At 42.7% G+C, this 26,003-nt stretch overlaps 1 protein-coding gene and 1 non-coding gene across 3 annotated transcripts in view; both read left to right on the top strand.

Annotated features, from left to right (window-relative positions):
* Positions 1–26,003, top strand: part of VPS13A (vacuolar protein sorting 13 homolog A) — a 350,725-nt gene that overhangs the window by 148,334 nt on the left and 176,388 nt on the right. For both annotated transcript variants that reach the window (XM_056523518.1, XM_056523526.1), the window contains exons 23-31: positions 656–794; positions 1,138–1,222; positions 7,420–7,601; positions 8,838–8,994; positions 9,085–9,164; positions 9,279–9,338; positions 11,700–11,871; positions 15,985–16,101; positions 18,090–18,193. In XM_056523518.1, coding sequence (XP_056379493.1) covers positions 656–794; positions 1,138–1,222; positions 7,420–7,601; positions 8,838–8,994; positions 9,085–9,164; positions 9,279–9,338; positions 11,700–11,871; positions 15,985–16,101; positions 18,090–18,193 — 1,096 coding nt within the window. The remainder of the gene's footprint in view (positions 1–655; positions 795–1,137; positions 1,223–7,419; positions 7,602–8,837; positions 8,995–9,084; positions 9,165–9,278; positions 9,339–11,699; positions 11,872–15,984; positions 16,102–18,089; positions 18,194–26,003) is intronic.
* Positions 2,680–2,868, top strand: LOC130343365 (U2 spliceosomal RNA). The gene has a single exon (XR_008882712.1). It is a non-coding gene; the product is annotated as a U2 spliceosomal RNA (small nuclear RNA).

The raw sequence follows: 26,003 nt of genomic DNA on the forward strand, positions 1-26,003 counted from the left end.
ACTGCTGCTGATGAGTATCATAAGCTAAAGGAAGATTACTTTCAGTAGGCAGCACTGTGCACATAGAAAGAATAAAAGTATTTACACAGATTATAGCTGCCAAGAACTTTATGGGTGGTCTGAGATAAGAGGGAGACCTTAATTTACTTTTCAGACACAATGTGGAGTAGACAGGCAGGCCCAGATTGCATATTCCCAGCCCAGGCTTCCTCCTGGGCTGGGAAAGCCACACACCCACTTTCTGTGTTCTGTTTTTTTCTCCTCTTTGCTAGACAAAAACAGCCTCTAATTGTTAACAAGCAGTTTGCAATTTTTCTAGGGTATTGGATTTTTTCTAGGGTAAGGAGCCATTTTAGTAAATGACATTATTTGCAAATATGTTACAAATTACTTGGACTTATCACATAGAGAAAAGCTGTTTGAAATAATAGTGACCATACAGATAATGGTAAATAATGATTATCAGTGATGGCTTGGTCAGCCAATCACTGGCTGAGATGTAGTCCTGTCTCGGCTTGGTGATTGACTGAGTGGGACATGAATCCTGTGAATAAGGAATACATTTATTTTGCTGGACTACAACTTTAACAATGCTATTAAAGCATTTTCTCATGTTTCCTTTTTTTTTTTTTTTTTTATTCAATTCTCTTTTCAGATTTAAATTGTTTGGAGAGCTGCCTATACTTTCTGTAAAGATTTCTGATGAGAAGCTAAAAGGTGTACTGGAGCTGCTTGACAGTATTCCTAAACCAGAGTCTTCTCCTCCCCCATCATCTTCTCTTAGGAAAGTTCCTGTTAGTATTTTTGTTTTTATTTAATCAATTATGCTAATTTTATGTAAAGGCCTTAATTTTTAGCATCCCATAAAAGTATTACTGTAAAAAGCATGTGGGAACACCAGGAGACAGGGAATATTCTAATCTGTAGTAGACTAGGTAGAAATCAGCCGTAGCATTGCAAACCAGCCATTCAAATGAATAGCCACCTATGTAAAGTTTGAGTAAAAATCGACAGTTTAAATGTTTGTAATTTGTAAATTTTGGTTATTTATACCAACTAGCTTTATTGTTAGGAAGCAGCCTTCTTAGTCCTGTAGTATTAATTTCTGTATTTTCTTTCATCCTCTTAACCTTACAGAGCCAAAAGTCTCCTCCCATAACAACACCTCAGCTTATTGCAAAGCATCCTGATTTAGTGGCTCTGCAATCAATCATTGAATCTGGTAAAGATCTAAATAGTTATCTACTTATGGTTAAAATATGTTCTAAATTACTTACCAATACACTTCAAAATAGCACAATGATATATTACATGTCTCCGAACATCTGTTTATATAGGCAACACACTTCAACACACTGCACACATCAATAGTGCAGGCAAACGTTGTTTCTCGGTCACCTCATTGGGGAACACTAGGAGGCTGACACTAGGCAAAAAAAGAAATCGGCTCCTCCCAGCAGGATATATCCGCACACAGGCACAGAGCTAATCAGCTTTAGCTTAGTGTCAGTAGGAGGAAGACACAGGTCTGGAGCTCTCTCCAGACCTGGTCTTTTATTATTTTCTAGCTAGGGATGTATAGTTAGCATTTTTTTTCCTTTTTGTTATTTTCTAGGTTGGGGCGACAGAAGCATGGTGCTACCTGATCGCCCACATGCAACTTGCCCCTGCCCGCCTCGATACCGCAGATTAGTGCAATTCAGCACAGTCTTTAGCTGACTGTAGACTACAGGGTGAGTATGAGAAGATGGAGCCCTGGGGAAGTATGTACTATATCCCCCTCCTCTCCCTTCCTTATGTTCATCAGGGGTCCCCCTTGTTCTGTAGTACCCAGCTCCTCAGCCGCCATTACACGTGGCTGTGCTGGGCTGGACCCCTTATGGCCTCCGACGCCTTGCTGGAGTGGACAACACGGTGGGCTGAACAACTGTATCCCCTCCGCCAGTTACAGGATTAATGGGTTCCCCCCACTTAATGTCCCCCCCTTGCCGCACATGTTTTCCGGCCAGGCTCAGTGACGTGGCCATGTTTTATTCCCTTTGCTGCCCAAGGGTGAGTTTTCTGGGGCAGCGGGTTTCCGGTCCCAAGCAGCCGACCACTTCCCCAGGGTGCGTAACCAGCCCTCTTGCCGCAGATGTCCTGGCCACATTCTTCTACCTTCTGACCGGAGACCCTCTACTGCTGCCCCGATGCTAGGCTTTCGGGGGGCAGCTGTCTTGCTCGGCAGGACGACTCCCCAGCGGGAGAGGAGCCGGCCATGTCAAACTACCAGTCCTTGAATCAGCCGCATGATCGTGCGGCCGGCACCTCCGTTCTTGTGGCCGGGTGACGGCGGGACCGGCCTCTTCATATAGCCCCGGCCCGGTCGCTGTCTTTTTCCCCACTCTTCTTAGCCCCTGCCTCCTTCTTACTTTGTTAAGCAGTCTCCGGCATCTCCTGGTGGCAGTGTTCTGCGCCAGCAAGCTGCTCTGCAAAGTGAAAGTAAAAAAATTTTTTTAAAAATCACTTCAATTTTCCCGGACTCTCTGCACCCTCTGGTGGCTGTTTCACACCCAGCTCTTCGGTTTCCATCTGTTTGTGCTTGGCCCTCCTCTGGTAGCCAAAAGTTGGTACTGCAGTCTTACTGTATTCTGTGGCTTTCTCTGTGCCCCTATCTGTAGGGCAGAGTACTCTCCTAAGCTCGCTTCTCAGGCTTTTTGCGTAGGATCAAGTGTAGTATCTGTTCTTAATTTCTTATCTGATACGTCCCATATCCAGGGACCTTATATTAGATGGATTTTGGAGGACAGGGGCCGATTCCTAACCCTGCTTCCGTCACCTTATACGCGTGACTGATAGGGCAGTTTCTGCAGGTTCAGCGCATCCCACAGGTTTGAATGTTTGATGTTTGCTCCAAGTATTGTGCCATATGCCCTTGGGCATTGTCCCATTTTGTGCCAACCAACACTGGTGTCCCTACGGGGCACTGAACCTTCTGGCATTTGCTAACGGGTAGGGTCCTAGAGGTTTGAAGTAGTGTTGGCTTCTAGTACAAGTGGTCCAGTGGGTGACCCTGTGCATTCCTAGGGCGTTCGATGGTACTGGCATTCACCTTTCCCCTCCAGCGGTGGGGTATCACTGGACTTCTAGTGACAGTGGTTCGCATGTTACCTGTGGTAGCCTACACAGCACTCTTCCCCCCCCCCCCCCTATATGAGGGGTTGGTGGCAGGGAGCCTGCTATGGCCAGTACTGTAGTTTCTTACCCCCTTCCATGGGAGAGTTGTTGTTAGTGTCTCTGCTGTCGCTGAGGTGCATTCCTGTCTGGGTTTGCTTGGTCCAGATTCTGGCTCGTCCAGCGTTTTCATTCCCCACCCCAGGGGAGGCGCTATGGCGTGTGTAGTCAGCATTCTGCTTCGGCTAATTTATCAGTCTCATTCTTCCTTCCAGGGACAGAGTGTATTAGTGATCTGGCTACACCCTACTATTGCCTACTATGGAATGCCTATCATTACTCATACCATCTTGGCTTGCCCCTCTGGAGTTGGGGCGGAGTTTGTTACCTTGTCCCCTTGTTTACGGGCAGTCTTGCATTTCTCCTGTTTTAGGTGAAGTACTGCCAGTCCTCCTGTGGCTGATTCAGCCATCTCATTGACCTCTTCCGCTACCGGCCTTGGGGTAGCTTAGTGAGGTGTCTATCGGAATTTAAGCCCTTATGTTTTCCCTTCAAGTGGTTGTGTTGCCCTTGTACAGTTCTTGCTTTTGCAGCCATTCTCCTTCGGCCTCCCAGTATCAGAGGGTTACCTTCTTTCATTCTTCTCCTTTGTGACGGAGTTCTGTGGCATTTGGCTTAGTTGCGGCTGTTGCCGTCCTAGCTTTCACTTGACCCTCTTGGGTACTTGTTGGTCCTGTTAAGACGGTTCCTGTTTTCTCCCCCTCTTCCTCTGGGTGGAGTACTGTCGATTCTGGCCTGGTCCATGCCTTTGCTTCTCCAGCCCCTTGTGCTGACCTCTTTCCCTGTCAGGGTAGGTCTTCCTTGGGAGCTGTCCTAGCAGTCCTTGGGCTTCCTTCTAGATGAGCATGCTCTCTGTTGATCTCTACTATTACTCTCTAGCGATCCTTCTGCTTGGAGTGTCTCAAGGTCTTCCTCCTTGTGGTCCTTCTGTTCAGGCTGCCCTTGGCCCCACAGGGTTCCACGACAGTCTCGGCTGTGGCAGGTCATCCATCCTTTTTGGAGTGTGTCAATTGTGCCATGCTTGCCTGGCACCCTCTTGCGCCCTGGTGGTGTCTTCTGTTACCTTGCCTTGTCGCTTCGGCTGGGTTGACTTCTCGCTGGGTCCCCTCTGTCTTCCTCTCTGTGACTTCTTGTTCTGGGATGTTACTCGGTCATCCAGTCTGTTCTGGCCTTTGGGATCCCCTTACTTGATCAGCCTTTTCTATCCCCTAGTCTCTTGTGTATGTGAGTGCTGGGCGGCGGGGTGATCTCAGGGAAAGTTGTTCCTTTTTCTCTTGGCCACTATTCTTCCCTAGAGTATTTCGCTCTTTCCATGGAGGACCCAGATTCCTTCAGAACCCTCTCCCTTGGTATTTGGCCTTTTCAGGTCCTCCTTGCCTTGGGCTCTCTCTTCCAGGTGGCCTTTCCATGCCTCGATTTCCGGGGTGGTTTTACTGAAGTTTCTACCATTCCAGTGACTCTGGTCTCTGGCCTTGGTGGAGTTCCGGCACCTCTCATCTCCGTCCTTCTCTATGGAAGGCGGTCTCTGTTCGTTACGCCATGCCTTGCCCAAGTCTAGGTGCTCGTAAGCCGTAGTGTTTTGAGGTTGACCTCCTCTCCTAGTTTGGGACTTCTGGGTCCCTCCGTTTCTTACTGGATTTGGGATCCTCTCTTTCTCTGGGCGGCTGTTCCGGTGTTCCGGATGGTTCTGTTCTTCCCTGCTGACCTGCTTGCATTTCTCATTCTCCCTCTGGAGTGACAGGGACCCAAGGCCTCAGGGTAGTGGACTGGCCGGTCATCCGGGTTGCCCAGTTTGGTCGATTTGGGCTCTTTTGCCAGACGTAGTTCACTTAGTCGCTTGACCTTTTCCGCCTTCTTGACTATGCAGCATACTCTTTGAATTCTCTCTTCCATCCGGTTTTTCGCGGGTGGCCTTGGGGCTGTGGGTGTTTGTCTGGCCTCTCAGTTCGGGTGGTTAACGGGTGCTCCTTGCCCTAGCCGCCTTCCATCCATTTTCCTTGTGCTCTCAGACCCAGGCATGAGTTTTTTCTTTCTTTGTCCCCTTCTGGCGACTGTGGTTTCCACCTTCTGAGTCTTGTCTTTTTGCTAGCTGTGCTCAGCTGCCTTTTGCTTGTCGTTCTCCCTCCTCAGCCTCTGTCCTTCAGTTGCAACTGGTCTTCTGACAGGACTCTTCCTTGAGTCTCTCCGGCATGTTCTCTTCCCAATTTGGGCCAGGCCTAAGTGGTCCTGTGTCTTCTGTCTTGTCTTCGGGGTTGTTTTCCTCCTTCCTTCCAGGACGGGTTTGGTCCGGCAGGCCTCTGGGACATCTGTTTCTTGCTGTTTTTGGTCAGCTCTCGGACCCCAGTCTCACTTTTGGGTCCTAGCTCCCCTTCATGTTTTGTGAGGGCTTCTGGGTGGTTGAATTCCGGTTTCCTCTGGGCCTCACCAACTTTCTTCTGGGAAGGGATAGGGCTCAGTCTCTGGTCTGACCCTTACTTCTCTGTTGTTTTTTCCCACACCAGGGACTGTTTTGGGACGTCCCATGGTCTCCTGTCTTCCCCAATGAGGCGACCGAGAAAAGGAGATTTTTTTTTTAAATCACCGTAAAATCTCTTTCTCTTAGCCTTCATTGGGGAACATAGCACCCACCCATTTACACTTCCTGGTCATGTTGTTTGTTGCCTGTTGTTACCTTTGTTGTTTTTGGCTTCTCCTACTGCTTTGTGTCACAACTGATTAGTTGTGTGTCTGTGGGTGGGTATATCCTGCTGGGAGGAGCCGACTTCTTTTTTTGCCTAGTGTCAGTCTCCTAGTGGATAGCAGCGTAATACCAATGGTCTCCTGTGTTCCCCAATGAAGGCTACGAGAAAGAGATTTTACGGTGAGTACAAAAAAAAAATCCTTTTTGTGGGCAAACACACTTCGTCAGGATGACCTCCTGATGAAGTGGGTTTGCCCACAAAACAACATTCGTTGAGGTTGTATGGGGTCCCAAAATGGCCGCTGGTAACATGCCTGCTACAGGTAATATAATTTAATTTGAGCTCAGCTTGTATGTTATGTATATGATTTACTTCTTTCTCACAGAAATTAATGCTTTAGTCTGGTAGTAGTCTATTGCCCAATATTACATCTTATGATCTTGTCTTGTGATTTCCCTGTGGTTTCTTTGAGGTTTATGTTTTTAATGGGATAGGGTTTATGTTCCATTCTGGTACTTTTTGAGGAATTGTGTACAAATAAAATTGATTCATTATATTTTGTGTACATTCTTTGGGTGACATATGTAGGTTTTATAGATTAAGCTGATATGTCCCACAGAAGATTTTAGGTTGATATGAAATATAAAACACTGTAAAATAATAGAAAAAAATATATGCTTCTTATTTTTTATGAGCTACTTCCTCTCCTGCCTAGTTTCATCGATCTTTTTATTATCAATTCACTATAAAATCTGTTCTGAAGATGGACTATAAGCTCAGTAAAATATCAGTACTACTCTGAATGTATGAAAATCTATGGAGAGGGGGCAAAATGGGAAATGAGCTGCTGAAGTAAGACAGAAGCAGTGCGAGACATAACTGCAGCTTGTAGTGAGTGTTTTATCACCCCTCCCCCCCTACCTAAACTCCAACCCATTGATTTACAGCTACACTGCTCAATACTGCTCTATAATGTCCTCAGCGATGCCTCTACTTCTGAGAATGTGCTTTAGAGCTAAAGGGGAGCACAATCTCCTCTTCACGGAGTGTTCTGTGTATAGTTGATTGCATAGCAGCTATTTGGGTCTTTAGGTGCAAAATTAAAGTGTTGTGGTTTTTACAAGGGGAGGAGGAAAAAACTAAAGTGCAAAAACAAAGAAATGCCTGGTCCTTAAGGCCAAAATGGGCTTTGTCCTTAAGGGGTTAAATTACATTTAGTTTTACAGTATTTGAAATTGTAATGCTTTTATTTAATGGAGTTTTAAATGACTGATTGTGTCAGCATATCAGTGTGATACAGAAATGTTGTTTAAATGTATATATTTTTGGTGAATTTTATAATCTACCACAGTAATCGTGGTTTATATTTCTTTATCTAAAATGATTTGGGTAATATTAACACATACATTACATACCAAAACTGTTTATAGAAGTTGTACTAGTTGAACATGCTGTGCACAGTGTGTAGTGTTTTGATCTTTAATAAGTTTCTTAATTTTTATTTTTCCTTTATTTACATTTTCAGATTTAGAATCAGAATGTGATGAATTCTATGATGCGCCCACTAGTCCTGTAGAAGACATGCCTTTCTTTGAAACCTCTAATGGCTCACTAACTAGGAGTAGCAGCATGAGAAGGAAGAGGCTGGCAAAACAAGAAACCCTGAAAAACATGACAGAGTTTCAGATGAGATTTGAAATACCAGTTGTAAGTCTTTAAATAAAAATAAAAAAAAAATAAAAAAAAGTGAGAATGCTGGGAAGGTTGATAAAAACTTGTTCAAGAAAATGGCACAGGAGGTGTTCATAGTAACCAAGAAGATTCCATATCTCCCTTTTAGAAAATACAGCAACAATGAGTACAAATTAAAAACCTGTTCATTGCGCTTATTTAAAAACAAACAAACAAAAAAAAAAAACTACTGAAATGTATAATGTTTGCATTTAGTATTTACTCCATCAAATGTGTTATAGGATTTCTACATCCCACAAAAAAAAAAGTCTATTATATACATATACTCTGAAAGTTGCTTAATAATGTACCTGAGGTGATTGTTGGGAATACCAGAGGACCGGTCATGCATGTATAAAAACTTAAAATTAAACTTATTTAGTAGTCATGTTAGTTGTGCTTAAAGGGGTACTCCCCTGGAAATTTTTATGTTTTTTTTTTAAATCAGTTGTTGCCAGAAAGTTACTTCCAGTACTTATCAGCTGATATATGCTCCACAGGAAGTTCTTTTGTTTTTGAATTTCCCTTCTGTCTGACACAGTGATCTTTGCTGACACCTCTGTTTATTTTAGGAACTGTCATGAGCAGGATAGGTTTGCTATGGGGATTTGCTCCTTCTCGGGACAGTTCCTGATATGGACAGAGGTGTCAGCAGAGAGCAGTGGGGTCAGACAGAAAGGAAATTCAAAAATAAAAGAACTTCCTGTGGCTCATGCAGCAGCTGATAAGTACTGGAAAGATTAAGATTTTTAAATGGAAGTTAATAACAAATCTGTTTAACTTTCAGCCACCAGTTCATTAAAAAAAATGGTTTCCAGTGGAGTACCCCTTTAAATCTGCCAAAAATGCAATAGCACTGGCTTGTGCTGTGCAGTTGAATTTAGTAGCCATGTTGGTTGTGCCTAAATTTGTGTTGCCTGCTGCATGTGCTGTGTATATATAAATAGCTGACATTTGAACAACAGCCTTCTTACCTGGCTCCCCAAAAGCATGCATGCGTGGAAGCATTCATGTTCATGTTGACAAAGGAGAGGGGACTCGTTGGATTTTGAAGAAATGTGTGCCTGACATGCCATAGTGCATTGTTTATCGTGCCACAGTGTTTTTCACACACATTTACATTTATAGTTGTTCCTCTTTATGAGATACTGAGGTTTCTTTACCTGGGTTAACTTTACTACAGGTTATGCATTCCTTCTTAATGTCTAACAGGTGGTTTTGCAGCTTTGTAGCCTGTCTGAAGATCTTGAGTTGGCTGTCTTGCAAATGGAGATTTTGGGGCTGGGCACGGAACTAAATGTCCGAACATTTGATATGTCAGCAAATGCATTTCTAAGAGAGATCTCTTTAAAGTGTCCCCAGTATACAGGTAAAAGCCTTACTGATAATTGACTTTGAAAGTCTCTGATAAAAGAAAAAAAAAAATAGATAACATTTCTGTCATTTATTTCTATTTAAGATGATGAAGAGAAACCTGTTCATCTTATTACAACGTTGGATAATACAACAGATGATCTTTTAATTATTGAATACATAAAGGTCTGGGAGAAAAATAAATAAATGATGCTACCTGCTTTCCATTATGTTACACTTATTTGCAGATTTACTTTTATTTTCCAATTTTACTGATATTTTTATATTTTGTGTATTTAGGCCGATGTAAATGGACCAGAATTCAAAACTTCTTACAAGAATATTGAACAGTCAATCAAGGTATATTTAGCTATAGATATTATGTGTGATATCTTATACATTCAATGGTCAGTGGAACAAAAAATATTTTTACAGTGTTTAGTTTTTTTTTGCTTATTTTTGGAAAAACAAAAACTGTAAAACATGTATGTCAGACGACACACTGTAAAAGTGAATATATGTGGAACTACCTGCTTGTACTGGTCTCCAATTACTTTAGTAAGAGGATACATGTGTACAGTTACCTCTATATTGGGATCAGTGGTTGAAACGATATGTCATAAAAGTTATGTTTCTGTAAACCAGCTGTCATCTGCTTTGATGGCTTAGTGATTTGTCCATAAAAACTGGGAGTGCTTTGAATTGTTTTTATATTATTATTATTTTTATTAATAAAAAGGTGATGAATGTGAGTTAAAATGACTAATATTGCCATGGTGTCTTATGCCTCAATATGATAACAACCACTGTATATGTGTTAAAGCATACCTGTCATTAATTTGTTACTCAGTACCTAATCCTGACCATGCACATCTAATTTGTATGCCTCTATCACCTATATTTATTATAAAAATACCTCTTTTCATTACTTCACAGTGTTAGAAATCCTCCCTTGTGGTGGTGGGAGGTGATTGGTGTGTCTGCTCATGCAGCCTTGTCCATGAGCCATCTCTTGTCCATGACTCACGGACAAGCTAATGCTGCTGCAGGACTGGTTAGTGTCCCAGTAGGTATGGGGACCCCTAGTGGTGGGATTTTCAGGAGCTGTTTTCTTTATTAAATATTCAAAAAATTTTAAACAACCATATTACAAAACATCTTTAATTTTCTTCAGTAACAACATATACAAAGTTTTTGGATCTGACAGTGCCAATTTAAGGAGTTAAATTGTACTTTACCACCATACTAGTAAGGGTCACACTAAGCTGGAAAAGTCAGTATGAAATAACCACAGGCTGCAGTTTTGCAGTAACGTTATTTACACACCCTGACAGCAAGGAACTTTTAAATAAGAATAGTCACTAGCCCTCCTGACATATTTTGCTCAAACGAGCTACATCAGAGGTCTGGACTTATTTTTGTTATAACTTTTAAGCCATTCACTTTGCAAAATAAATAATGCACTAAATTCAACTTTATTTTCTATTCTAAAGTTTACTAATTTTGCACAATAAAAAGTAATAAAAAAAGATTATACATTATGCAATATAATTGAAATGTTTGATTTTGTTTTCATTAATAAACCTGTACATATTGTCAGGGCTCTCTCTCTGGGCAGTCACTCTGGCTGGGAGCGCTCTCCTATGTTGTCCTCTGCTCCTGGCAGTGCTGCGGTTTCCATTACGGGACTTGGCCGTATGCAAACCCTGTACTGCTGCTCACCTTCTGCCCCTCTTCTTTCTCCGGGGCCCCTGTTCCTCGCATTGCGGGGTGCGCTCCCTTGTGAGCCCCGCTCTGTCCTCCTCTCTGCCAGCGCACTCGCCCCCCCCCCCCCCCCCCACTTCCCTGCCGGATCTTTGTGCCTTGTGCCTAGTGAAAGCGTTCCTCTGTGTGTTGCCTATTAGTTTTTCAGACCTCCTGCTGGTGACCTGGCCTCTCTTCTTTGTTGCCTGCCCTTGAACTTCTGCTACCAATGACTATTCTTTTGTACTTCAGCGCCAAGTTTCACCTAGGCAGCCTGTGTGGACGAATCGTGTCAGGGGTAGTGACCTGGGTGTCGCCTGCCGCAGCAAGACGATCCCGCTTTGCTGCAGGCTCTGGTGAAAACCAGCGGCACCTTAGACTCTCCCTGATACGGTTCAGTCATTGTCCACACAGGTCCAGCGGATCCACTTCCTTCAGCCGCTTACACATACGCAAAATTGTTGTCTCGGGAGAAAAGGAGGAAGGGGAGCTGCTGAGGCAACACCACATTGAAAATAAAATGTCTACATAACTTCCTTTTAGTAGTATTTCAAGCAAAAACATGCTGAATACACACTACATTAGTAAATTATATTTCTTGAGGTGTTAGTTTTATTTAAATACAATTTTCTGATACCTGTATGCCCCTTTTATTTAATATGTGTAACCAGCTTTACAGTCAGACATTTTACAATAAGGAAGAGGAGAGCAGACATGGCTGATCTACTAGGACACATAAAAAAGTGAGAAAGATATACAAAAAAAAAAAATTTGTAAGGAAAAGGAGAAGATTAAAAGGAGATCCTAAAATACTTTTTTGTGACATCACGCCCTGCCCCCTCAATGCAAGTCTATGGGAGCGGGTGTGACCTTTTGATAGGGGATAAGATGTTTAGCGCCGGAGTACCCCTTTAAGGAATTTGCTCATGGCATTTATGTCAAATGTTATGGGGGATTATTATTTTTTTTTTTTACTAGGTGAACTTCTCATCACTGGATGTCTGTCTCCACACTGAGGCTCTTTTAAGTACTATGAGCTTTGTGACCAATCTCATGCCTCAGTCTGAAAACAAGGAACCTGAACCGCTTGTGCCAAATTTAGATGAAGAGGGGGAAGAAGAAAAAAGAGATGGTCCAAAAAAGAAAATAAGTAAGTAATGACTTGGGACATGAATATCTAACTGCAACCAAGTAAAGAAAATCCTTGGTTAAGTCAACCATGCCAAATATGTATTTTTGATGATTCTTTATACTATGAAAGATGTATATTTTAAGTGCCCAATAAAGGATTATTTCTATTGATGCCAAATAAGCCACAGCTGTCAGCACTCCCACCATTCAGACAAGTGTATCTAATGGCAGCAACCACTAATATAGGTAAATGTCCAATTCACAGTCCTATAATGGATATCCAAAAGGAGGAAATGGGTCTCACTCAACATTACATACATCAAACAACTACGGCCGTGGACAACAGTGTATCCATGATGGTTGCATCTGTTTCACGTGACAGCCCCTTCCTGTATAGTTTATGTTGAAGGCGTTTATATCTGCTCTTACGCGGCCAGGAAGGCACAATCTAAAGAAGCACAGCTGTTCTGCTAAACAGCTTTAACAGTCATGGCTACATCGGTGTAACAAACTTTTAAATTATCATTGTGAGATTGTGCTTTTCTAGGAGTTTGAGCACCAATGAACATAAATTATACTTTCCTGTCTGTTTTCTAGGGGATAGATTTTTATATGTTTGGGATTTTGAGAGAGATCGAAGTCTTTTGAAAAAACTAAACCAGAAAAAAAAAATTCCAACATAAAGAGCGCTAGAAAGAAGATAGATATCCCTATATATAGGTCCCTTAGGCTTAAGTAAATGGGGCAAAGGAGGTGAAAAATCTTCTTTTTTACTCTAACCCCCGCCCCCCCTTGTCGCGCCTCCAAACATTTTTCCATACCTATGTAAGAGGGACATTATCAACAAAAATGGCAGAAATACTCTTTCCTTTGCATCAAAAGAATCCTAGTTGTTACTTTGTGCTGAAGACTTGGGATTCCCACCCCAACTTCCTCCTATTGTCTACAGGTTGAGATCCATAACATAACCTCTAAGTGTGTAGGCTAGTTAAGGCTCGGTCCACACTACGTTTTGTCCCATACGGGAGCGCATACGGCAGGGGGGAGCTAAAAGCTCGCGCTCCCGTATGTCACCGTATGCGCTCCCGTATGTCATTCATTTCAATGAGCCGACCGGAGTGAAACGTTCGGTCCGGTCGGCTCATTTTTGCGCCGTATGCGCTTTTACAACCGGACCTAAAACTGTGGTCAACCACGGTTTTAGGTCCGGTTGTAAAAGCGCATACGGCGCAAAAATGAGCCGACCGGACCGAACGTTTCACTCCGGTCGGCTCATTGAAATGAATGACATACGGGAGCGCATACGGTAACATACGGGAGCGCAAGGTTTTAGCTCCCCCCTGCCGTATGCACTCCCGTATGGGACAAAACGTAGTGTGGACCGAGCCTTAGGCTGTTGTTTTCTAATGTTCCCTCTGTAGTCGAGGATACAAAAGAGTTCCCACTGGCACTTATACAGCATGGCAATATGATTGCTATGTAGCCTCAGTGTATATAGAGAGCTTTTATGCCAACATACCTCAGAGTTTAGGTGTAGAATGCATATGTGAGCTATTAGAAAAATCGGATGTACACACAAATGATGCACCTTATATTGACTTTCAATTTAGTGATGACTAGTATGCCAAGAAAAATGGTGTTGCTATGGAAACACCAGTCGCATGTACATTAGCTAATTTGTTTGTGGCTATGTTTGAGTAAAATTTTAAATTCTTGTAGTCTAATCAATTATTGTAGTACATTAGATGTGATCTTAGATTTGTCAATGATGTGTTTATTGTGCTGCTTGAACAAATACAATATTATGAATCTTAGCTTTACATCTAAAATCAGTGCAGATAAGCTTGCATGTTTGGATGTTGTAGTGAGCATAAAAATGGACACTTGGGGGGAGATTTATCATAACCTGTGTAGAGGAAGAGTGGTGCAGTTGCCCATATCGACCAATCAGATTTCTTCTTTCTTTTTTTTTAAAAAGGCCTGTAAAAAATAAAAGAAGCAATCTGGTTGCCATCGGCAACTGCACCACTCTTCCTCTACACAGGTTTTAATAAATCTCCCCCTTGGTCACCACCCTAGACATGTAAAGCTTGCTGTTCTTATGGACAGTCTTTGTGCCTGTGAAGGATTAACAACAATTGAGAAGAGTTTTTGCAGTAGACAGTGGAGTTGCTCGGCAGCAGATTAACAGGCTATCAAATGGCCCTTTTAGGTCAGGAAATTACAAAAGCCATTTTCATAATCACAATGAGCTGTTACAGAAGAAAGGTATCGTTAAGAGGATGAGGAGAACAATGGGTTGCTTTATTTATTTATTCTATTATAGCCCTATCACAGATGCGGTTAGGAAAACCACCCATAAGCACTAGTTTTTCATACAAAAGGATCCTGCTTTTTCACACATAGGAATTGAAAAACCTTCAGTCACATTTAGAAGATATATCAATTTGAACGATACACTGATACGTAGAAAACTTTAGATAAAGAAGCAAAATTAGCAGAGCTACACGTACATGAAACCACAAGTGTGGGGATTGTTCTTGGTGCTAGAATTTTCTTCCTTCAGGAAGCACTACATGCCTGCTAAGTGTACAGTTCAAGAAACAAGTTTATTCTCTAAAGTCTGGCATGTCATTGATGAGCATCAAAGAAACCCACATACATTAAAATGTCTGGGCACTGAAAGAGTTCATGTAACAAGTAGTATGGATAGACGTAAGACTCAGCTACAAGCTAAAGCAAAGTAGATCCTTAAGACATACCCAAACAGTTACGGGCTTAAAGGAAAACAGTCAGCCTGTTCACCCACACTAAACACAATACACTGGGTTATAGTGTGGCTGAACAGGAGTCCGATGAGGGGTCACTGACTAAAATACGTACCTTAGGTCTGGAGGTATGTTCCACTGAAGATATGCTGCTATATTCTCTGAATTGCGTGCTGGAGGCGGGCCCGTTGGCTAAATTTGCATATTCATCGTCTGTGACTCCACTTCCTAGTGATGTGAAGTCGCTGGTCACGTGAGCAGTTGCATGACCAGCGACTCCGCGGCAGCTTGAAATCATATAACTGCAGCGGCTTTTGCTGAGCCAGGGGTCCCCCCGCCGCCCGGGTCCCATCCCTGGCTTTCATATTTACCTGTCGGCGTGCTCCTGCAGGCTCCGGCGGCATCCTGCGCTGTCGCTGTGCACTGACGAGTGACGTTCTTGAAGCGCCCACTTTAAATCATTAAACTGCAGCGGCTTCTGCAGGGCCAGAAACAATTATCGGGGTATACACACACTTACACGCACTCTCATTTAACAAGGATATTTGGGTAAAAAAACTTTTTTTCCCAAATTTCCTTGGAAAAATAAGGGTGCTGTTATAGGCCAGTGCTTGTTATACCCCAGTAAATATGGTAGATATTGGCCATTCAGATGAATAGCTATCCAGAATGGGAGCAGATCTCCATTCTGGCTAAAAGAGAAGGGTTGCAGGTCAGGATGTTTCTCTGTAATGTCCTTATGGCCTAATGCAGGATATGCACAGTGGTGGCTTTAAGAAACAATGCCCTTTAAAGGAACTAAGGTGAGACACTTAAAGGAGAACTCTGGAATAGGAAAATTATCATCCATACTGCCGGCAGAAAAAAATAAACGGGTACATACCTTCCTACGCTCCCCCGATGCCTCCGGTAACAGACTCCGGCCTCTGCCGCGATCCCTCTCCTGGTTGCAGGTGGTTGGCGAGTCATACTGCACTCAGCCAATCACCAGCCGCAGTGAAGTCCCGACTCGGCCGGTGATAGGCTGAGCAGCAGTGTGAAGTTTTCGGCCCCGGCAGCAGGTGCCGATGTAGTGAATAATTGTGTGTCTTGAAGCGTTCTCACACTGCCGCTCAGCCTATCGCCGGCCGAGTCGGGACTTCACTGCGGCCGGTGAGCGAAGGAAGGTATGTACATATTTATTTTTTTACTGCCGGCAGTATGGACGATAATTTTCCTGTTCCAGAGTTCTCCTTTAAGGAATCCCATTTAAGTGCTGTTTTTGAGAATGTAGAATATTATAGTTGAAATTTAAGCCAAATGTTATTTATTTTATTGTATTACAGTACTATGTTTTTATACTATATTATTTGTATCTATTTCAGCACTGAAGAAATCAAAATACGAGGATGTCATAGGCTTACATGTATGTGCAGAGCTGTCATGTCTTCGTGTCTTCATACGAGAACAGAAGTGTAACATTTCAGAAATAAGTATTGAAGGTGAAGTGAAAAATAAATTTTATCCCAACTAGGACACTGATGTATGTAATGCTGAAGATAACTGTTCATGATAAAAAATAACATAACATAAAAAGCCATGCAAATGAACTTTTCTCTGACTTTTGTGGCTTAACACTTAGTTAACACATTTTATTAGTTCGTTGACATTGTTGACAAAGTTTGACATTTGCTGTAGAGCATATGACAAGATGGAGTTGTTCCTACTTACTGTACACAGCTCACTCCATGAATAAACCACCTACAAGCCAAGATAAAACCAATATGCTACTACATGAGGCTGGAGTCAGCACATGTTAATCTAAGCTCATCTTGTCTATACATTGCTGGTTCCTAAGATCTTTCTTTAGAGACCATTCCTTTAAAATAAAGTGGATGACTTACATGTTTAATGTTTCTTGAATGCTAAATGTTTACACCATTGAACACGTTCTAAGCAAAGAAATGCATACAGAATGTGTATAAAAGATGTTGATATTTTCAGGGTAGATGAGATATCCAGTGTATCCTATGCTTAGGTCACACATCTAGCTCCACTAAAGGCACTGTAGGTTTAATGTCCAATCAAAACACTTCTATGTGCTGATGATAATGTGACATCCCAGATACCTAACAATTGCTGTGCCCAGGCTGATTAACATTTTATAACACATAATGTAACACCTGACTCTCCATTGACATGCAGCTAATACACCCATCTCACTGCAGGGCAAATTCACAATGTTTGCCATTCCTGATGCTGTTAGTAATATTGTATGCCAGCATTGCAAGCTTAGTACTTAGCCCTCCTAGTGAAAACATCCAGGAAATTAGTACAACATAAGAAGAAGAAAAAAACACAGAGATGGTGGTTAAAGCTTTGCTGTACTTTCAGAATATACATTGCAACCAAAATAAGTATGCAGACATATATTGTGGCGTACGGCAGTGGGCCCATTGACTTCTATAGACCAAATGTTTTTAAAGGAAATCTGTCATCAGTGTTACCTGCACTAACCTGTTGGTACAGACAGGTAGTGCAGGTGACACTGATGACAAAAAGGTACTTACCTTGTCCCGTTCCTTGCTGTCTTTCTCTGGCAATCCTCTTCGGTATCTCCAGTTCTGGGCCCAACTTGGAGCATGGGAGGAGCTTAGTGACGTCACCACTGCTGTTTGCGATCAGCTGGACCCAGCAGAGAACAGCAGCGGTGACGTCGCTAAACTCCGCCATGCTCCATGTCGGGCCCAGAGCAGAAGATACCGAGGAGGGTTGGTGGAGAACAACAGGTCGGAACAGGACAAGATAAGTACCATTGTCATCAGTGTTGCCTGCACTACCTGTCTGTACCGACAGGTTAGTGCAGGTGACACTGATAACAGATTTCCTTTAACTAGTGACTGGGAATTGGACCGAATATACTGTAGTTACTAGTTAGGTACATTTGCTCCAATTAAATAGTGGGCTTGCTGTCTGTACACTGCAGTATATGTATTTCCTGAATGTACGAGGAAAACATACTGTGAACATAGCCTAAGCCATCATTCTGCACTATGCACTGTTTAAGTTTTAGTATATAAGACAAATGTGGGAGATGGAAATAGCGCTTCAAGCTGGCCATAGACATGGGGATGTTTCTCGGCTCTCTGATTCCAGAGAGTCTGACAGGTTTACTCAACAAATGCCTGTGGGGATATCTTGACTGTCTTTTGGCTGAATAAACAGGATCAAACAGGTTGGATTTTTCCATTTTTTTTTTTTTTTTTTTTTCCCCTTTGATATATGTTTCTCTTCAGGTGACTAGCAGTTTCTACATTTTTTAGCTATATACACATCATGCGAAGTTTACTATTTTTCATACAATTTGCAATGCTTCTGATTCTTTCAAAACCTGATAGTTGCCTATAAAAAAAAAAATAAAAAAAATTAAATGGTGCACATTTCCTATTAAGCTTCTTATAAAAAATTTTATTTTTATTTTTTATTGTAGGACTGGATTCACAGGTGGTAATGAAGAAAACATCAACAGAAGTGCTGGCAAAATTGAAAAATATTGTTATCCTTGATTCTGGTTGTGATGCCAAATATAAAAAGGTGTGTGTGTGGTAGAATTTAGTAATCTCTTTTTTTTTTTATACATTATCACATGACCAGCCATAACATTAAAAGAACTGACAGGTTAAGCGCTTACGGACAAAAAAAAAAAAATTATGCATCAAGAAGGAGTTGTTGGAATTGAATAAAATTTTACATGTGGGAATGTTTTGACAAGATGTGCAAGTCATTACAATATTAGCGCAAAAGTGTACGTTTATTGGGGAAACTATACAGTTGATAGGCGGCTTTAGTATCCAGTTGGGTCAGCACCAGCCTGGTCCAAGCATGCTGAGAGTTGTAGTTTTGCAACAGCTGGATGCACACTGATTGGGAAAATCTGGTCTAGCCAGGCTGGGCATGTCTAGCAGTCAGGGATCTTCCACCAAAAGTTACATTACCCCAAAGTAGCCTGTGAGAGGATTTTCTATCTGGGTGCATATTGGGGGAGATTTATCAAAAACCTGTTTAGAGGTAAGTTGCTGAGTTGCTCATAGCAACCAATCAGATCGCTTCTTTCATTTTTGAAAAAGCCTCTGAAAAATAAAAGCAGCAATTTGATTGGTTGCTATGGGCAACTCAGCAACTTTTCCTCTGGACAGGTTTTGATAAATCTCCACCTATGTTATAGAGGATTTAACAGGGCTTGTTAATATTTAGTTAAATAGCACCAACAGATTCCACAGAACTTTACAGTTTTGCGGGTACAAATAAAGACATTACAGTATTGCACACTAAATATTTAAACAGAAATAGAGAGTGCTCGAGACAAAAGGCAAAAATGCTTTATTGATACAATGGTCCAACCATGTTTTATAAATGGGGTAGATTAAATAATAAGGTGGGTGAACAAGTCACCAACCAATATCTGAATGTCTAAAGTGCGTAGGGGGTTGGGAGAATCTGCTGAATGATAGTGGAAGTTGGCCAGAGGGATAATAGTGGAGACCAATTAGGGAATGCTATAGGCCTAGATGGCACAATCAAAACTTTGAATCTTGTGTATAAGTCTGAGGGTTCAGGGTATAGTATTCCAGAGAAATGGTGAGGCACAGGCTAAGTCTTGGAGTGAGAGGTTCAGTTAATAAAGATGTTAATTTTAGATCAATAACAGCAGAGAGCACGTGTAGGATGGTAGATGTTGATAAGGAAGGAGATGTGGGGAGGTGCAGCACTGTGGAAAGCTTTGTGGGGGACTGTTAGGATTTCTTACCAGTATCCAGTGTAGACGACTAGCACAGAAGGGAAAGGAAGATGAGTCACTAAATCCACTTTTCTATCTATTTTTTGTATCTTCAGTCTATAAAAGGAAGTAAGATATTCAGATTATTGCTGCAAATTTTCTACTGCAGCTAGATTTTTCACTGCAGCTAGATTCTTAGTTGCCATAAATAGGAAACTGCAAATGCCACTTAGGCTAGGTTCACACGGCCGTTGTCTTCCGTCCTGCTTTTTGTTCCATCACTGCCTCCTAAACGGCCCTTTAGTGGCATCCTTTTGCATCCATTTTTCATCCGTTTTTCATCCTTATAAAAAGTCAGCAGCCTACAGACTCCCACAGCCGGGGCTACTACTACTCCCATCATGGAACCGGCTGGGGTTGTACATTAGTGTTTGTACTACTACCCCCATCATGGAATATAGTCTGTTCCATGTTGGAGGTAGCAGTACAGGGGCTGAGGGATTGATCGCATTGGGTCTCACTTCTGAGACCCCATGCGATCAGAAGTTATTAAACAGGGGAGCAGGCGGCATGCTCTGCTCCCCTCCCCTGCGATGTACAGTATACTTTTACTTTCATTTTTAAATTCCCCGCCAGAAGCCCTGAATTGCCGCCACCGAGGGGCCATTTAGGGCTCCCGGCGGGGTTTTTAAACCTCTAGTGTGCAAAATGACCATATAATCATATTCCCCTCTACTTTTGTATAATCCTTTCATTCCCCCATGTATATATTGTATTATAAATGATTCCCCTGCTGCCCGGTCATCTTCTAGCTCTATCACATCACACACATTTCCTCCTCATCTCCACACCTGACAGAGATGAACAGCTGGGAATTTAGGGACGTCGGGTATGAGGATGAGCAGTGGGGAGTAGACTGAAATGTCGGGAACCGGCAGTGGCGGCGGTGATTAAATGAAGCAGCGCACAGGGGGGACAGGTCCCTCCATTCCTGGCTGCTCATCTTTGTCAGGTACTGAGATGAGCAGCGGGGAATGGACTGACATATCCCAGCTGTGCGCTGTGATAGTGCAAGAAGATGACTGGGCAGCAGGGGGATTATTTATAATACAATATAAACATGGAGGGAATAAAAGCATTATACAAAAGTCGGGGGAATTATGATTATATGGTTATCATGCACACCATTATGTACACTGTACGCCTGCTCCCCTGTTTAATAACTTCAGTTCGCATGGGGTCTCAGAAGTGATACCCAGTGTGATCAATCCCTCAGCCCCTGTATTACTATCCCCAACATATAAATGGAGTAAGAAAAATCAACATGGGTGCGCCCCTAGTGAGGACCATTATGAGGTTAAAATAGAGTAAAAAACTATAGGTTCCTTACCCCTAGATGTTGCGCTCAGGGCACAACACCTTCAGTAGCATCTGGAGAGAAAAGATACGGAAAGGCTGCCATGAGGATCTCCCGGGGGTGACGTCAGTCAATCCAGTAGGGAAATGATATGAGCATGTAGAAAGTGGTTCCTCTGAATGAAGGTGCTTCTCCCAGTAGATGTGTGGTTAATTTTTTTATTATATTGCAACACGTTTCTATCCCGAACTGGGATCTTCATCAGGCATCATCAGCCCGATTTAAGATCCCAGTTCGGTTGCAATAAAATATTAACCACACATCTACTGGGAGAAGTGCCTTCGTTCAGAGAAACCACTTTCTATATGCTCGTATAAATACCCCCAACATGGAACAGACTCTGTTCCATGATGGGGGTAGTAGTACAAACACTAATGTAGCTTCCCCGACAGACTCCCACAGCTGGGGGAACTACTACTGCCATCATGGAAACAAGTCTGTTCCATGATGGGAGTAGTAGTAGTACCTCATCACTGCAGGAGTCTTCATGCTCAGAAGTAAAAACAGTTCATAAACCGGGTGCAAACGGATGACATTATAGGCTCATCCGTTTGTCATAGACTTCAATGTTAAATTTATAATATCCGTCTCTATACCGTTATTTTTGACGTGAGAAAAAATACTGCATGCACCTTCTTTTCCCCCATAAAAAAAAAAAAACACAACAGTAAGCAAACGGGTGATAAAGGACTGTAAAAAAAATCCCATTGACATTAATAGGATTCTTTTACAGCCGTTTGCAACCCGTTTGAAAAATTATTGAACGGATTGATAACAGGCATTTGTTAATGGGGGCAGATGGCCGTGTGAACGAGCCCTTAGTTCCTTGGAACTTTATTCATGCATCAAAGACAAGAAAAATATGGAATAACGTACAGCATTATTAAATAACAGTGTATGTGTTTGAATCTGTCTGGTCACTCTGGGATGAGGCGAGAGTTTAAATGATTGTGATAGCGACCATTTCCTGTGAATATGGGAATCAAATAGAAGGCAGGAAGAAGACTTTCCTCCTTCTTTCTTTTCATTTTGCTTCCCATGCCTTATTGTGTCATATATTTCTCACAGAAAAGGATTGCAGTAACACGTGTTTTGCTATACACATGTTTATTCCCTTTGTGTGTATTGGAACTAAACAAATAAAAGGGAGGTAAAAAAGCAAATTGGACATAATGTCACTCCAAACTCCAAAAATGGGCTGGACAAAATTATTGGCACCCTTAACTTAATATTTAGTTGCACACCCTTTGGAAAACATAACTGAAATCAGTCGCTTCCTAAAACCATCAATAAGCTTCTTACACCTCTCAGCCGGAATGTTGGACCACTCTTCCTTTGCAAACTGGTCCAGGTCTCTCTTATTGGAAGGGCGCCTTTTCCCAACAGCAATTTTAAGATCTCTCCACAGGTGTTCAATAGGATTTAGATCTGGACTCATTGCTGGCCACTTCAGAACTCTCCAGCGCTTTGTTGCCATCCATTTCTGGGTGCTTTTTTATGTATCATGGGAGAGATCTCTGTACTGTCCCCTGATATGTTTATACATAGTTATTAGGTCTCCCCTAAGCCTTCTTTTTTCTAAACTAAATAACCCTAATTCTGATAATCTTTCTGGGTACTGTAGTCCTCCCATTCCCCGTATTACCCTGGTTGCCCATCTTTGAACCCTCTCCAGCTCCACTATATCTTTCTTGTACACTGGGCCCAGTACTGTACAGAGTATTCTATGTGAAGTCTGACTATTGATTTGTACAGTGGTAGAATTATTTCCTTGTCGTGGGCGTTTCATTTCATTTAAATGTCGATGTATAGTTCGCGCTGACACTGATGCTCCCTGAACCTGCAGGACAGCTTGAATATCTTTGGAACTTACTTGGGGCTGCTTATCCACCATCCAGACTATCCTGCGTTGACACCTTTCATCAATTTTTCTCTTCCGTCCACGCCCAGGGAGATTAGCTACAGTGCCATGGGTTGCAAACTTCTTGATAATGTTGCGCACTGTGGACAAAAGCAAATCTAGATCTCTGGGGATGGACTTGTAACCTTCAGATTGTTGATATTTTTCCACAATTTTGGTTCTCAAGTCCTCAGACAGTTCTCTTCTCCTCTTTCTGTTGTCCATGCTTAGTGTGGCACACACAGACACACAATGCAAAGACTAAGTGGACTTCTCTCCTTTTTTTATCTGCTTTCAAGTGTGATTTTTATATTGCCCACATATTACTTGCCCCAGGTGAGTTTAAAGGAGCATCAGATGCTTGAAACAATCTTAATTTTCCACAATTTTGAAAAGGTGCCAATAATTTTGTCCAGTCCATTTTTGGAGTTTGGTGCGACATTATGTCCAATTTGCTTTTTTTCCTCCCTTTTTTGGTTTAGTTCCAATACACACAAAGGGAATAAACATGTGTATAGCAAAACATGTGTTACTGCAATCCTTTCCTGTGAGAAATACCTAATTTTCTTGAAAAATTTGAGGGGTGCCAATTTTTACGGCCATGAATGAATGTGTGTGTGTATGTATGTATATATATATATATATATATATATATATATATATATATATATATATATATATATATATATATGTATATTTATATATATAGATATATATAACTCAACGTGTGTATGTATATATGTATGTATGTATATATGTTCCACAAAAACTTTCAAACGGCTAAAGATATTAACATGAAACTTGGCACACATGTTACTTATATGTCAACAACAAACATAGGATAGGTAATGTAACCCTTACTCATCCCCATTTGCCAGGGGCGGGGTTTATGTTTAAAGTCCCATGCAAGTCAATGGGAAATATATGTTACTGCATAACTTCCAAACGGCTGGAGATATTTCAATAATACTTGGTCACGTTACTTATATGTCCACTTAAAATATAGGATAGTTAATTTAACCTTTATCTACCCCCATTTGTGAGGGTCAGGTTTTTTTTTTTTTTTTTTTAACCTCTTCAGGACATAGGGCGTATGGATACGCCCTGAATCCCGAGTCCTTAAGGACCGAGGGCGTATCCATACGCCCGTGGGAATTCCGGCCCCCACCGCTAGCCGGTTGGGGACCGGAGCCGGATGCCTGCTGAAATCGTTCAGCAGGCATCCCGGCATATCGCCCAGGGGGGTCATTATGCCCCCCCATGTCGGCGATCGCCGCAGATCGCTGGACAATTCAGTCCAGCGATCTGCGGCGATTCCGGGTCAATCGGGTCTCCGGTGACCCGGTGACCCGGAATTACTGGCTGTTCGGGGCCGTCTCTGACGGCCCCGAACAGCCAGAGCCTGCAGGGGTGAGGTGGCACTGGTGCCACCTCACGATCGCCCTGATTCGTCGGCCGGATTACCGGCCGACCAATCAGGGCGCCTGCTGCGGGTGTCACTCCCGCACCCGCTCCGCCCCTCTTCCGGAGGACGTGAGCGGGTGCGGGAAGACGACCCCCGGTGCTGGGGACCCCGATCCCCGGCGCCCCTGTTGGGATCGGGGCCCCAGGAGCAGCTGCGGCGGCGGGACTGACCTGCAGCGTCTGGATCGTTGGAGGTGAGTGACAGCCTCCTGCTGTTGCTTAGCAACAGCTCCCAGCATGCAAAAAGGGCATGCTGGGAGCTGTAGTTATGCAACAGCAGGAGGCAGACCACCACAACTCCCAGCATTCCCTTATGGGCATGCTGGGACTTATGGTTTTGCAACAGCTGGAGGCACATTCTTTCTATGGAAAAGTGTACCTTCAGCTGTTGTATAACTACAACTCCCAGCTTGCACAAACAGCTAAAGTGCATGCTGGGAGTTGTAGTGGTGCATCTGCTGGTTGCATAACTACAACTCCCAGCATGCCCGTTGGCTGTCGGTGACTGCTGAGAGTTGTAGTTTTGCAACAGCTGAAGGCACACTGGTTGTGAAACTCAGAGTTTTTTTTACCTAACTCAGTGTTTCACGACCGGTGTGCCTCCAGCTGTTGCAAACTACAACTCTCAGCAGTCACCGTACACCATGCACCGTACATGCTGGGAGTTGTAGTTTTGCAACAGCTGGAGGCACACTGGTTGTGAAACACTGAGTTAGGTCACAAACTCCGTGATACATAACCAGTGTGCCTACAGTTGTTGCAAAACTGCAACTCTCAGCAGTCACCGACAGCCAACGGGCATGCTGGGAGTTGTAGTTATGCAACAGCTGGATGTCCCCCCCCAATGTGACCGTACAGGGTACACTCACATGGGCGGAGGATTACAGTAAGTATCCGGCTGCAAATTTGAGCTGCCGCAAACTTTCTGCTGCAGCTCAAATTGCCAGCGAGAAACTACTGTGAACCCCCGCCCGTGCGACTGTACCCTAAAAACACTACACTACACTAACACAAAAAATAAAATAAAAAGTAAAAAACACTACATATACACATACCCCTACACAGCCCCCCTCCCCTCCCCAATAAAAATGAAAAACGTCTGGTACACCACTGTTTCCAGAACGAAGCCTCCAGCTGTTGCAAAACAACTCCCAGTATTGTCGGACAGCCGTTGACTGTCCAGGCATGCTGGGAGTTTTGCAACAGCTGGAGGCACCCTGTTTGGGAATCACTGGCGTAGAATACCCCTATGTCCACCCCTATGCAATCCCTAATTTAGGCCTCAAATGCGCATGGCGCTCTCACTTTGGAGCCCTGTCGTATTTCAAGGCAACAGTTTAGGGTCACATATGGGGTATCGCCGTACTCGGGAGAAATTGTGTTACAAATTTTGGGGGGTATTTTCTGCTTTTACCCTTTTTAAAAATGTAAAATTTTTGGGAAAACAAGCATTTTAGGTAAAAAAAAAATATTTTTTTTACATATGCAAAAGTCGTGAAACACCTGTGGGGTATAAAGGTTCACTTAACCCCTTGTTACGTTCCCCGAGGGGTCTAGTTTCCAAAATGGTATGCCATGTGGTTTTTTTTTGCTATCCTGGCACCATAGGGGCTTCCTAAATGCGGCATGCCCCCAGAGCAAAATTTGCGTTCAAAAAGCCAAATGTGACTCCTTCTCTTCTGAGACCTGTAGTGCGCCAGCAGAGCACTTTTCACCCCCATATGGGGTGTTTTCTGAATCGGGAGAAATTGGGCTTCAAATTTTTAGGGGTATTTTCTGCTATTACCCTTTTTAAAAATAATTTTTTTTTGGGAAAACAAGCATTTTAGGCAAAAATTTTTATTTA

The sequence above is a fragment of the Hyla sarda genome, chromosome 1 (genome assembly GCF_029499605.1).
Source record: "Hyla sarda isolate aHylSar1 chromosome 1, aHylSar1.hap1, whole genome shotgun sequence".
Taxonomy (NCBI): domain Eukaryota; kingdom Metazoa; phylum Chordata; class Amphibia; order Anura; family Hylidae; genus Hyla; species Hyla sarda.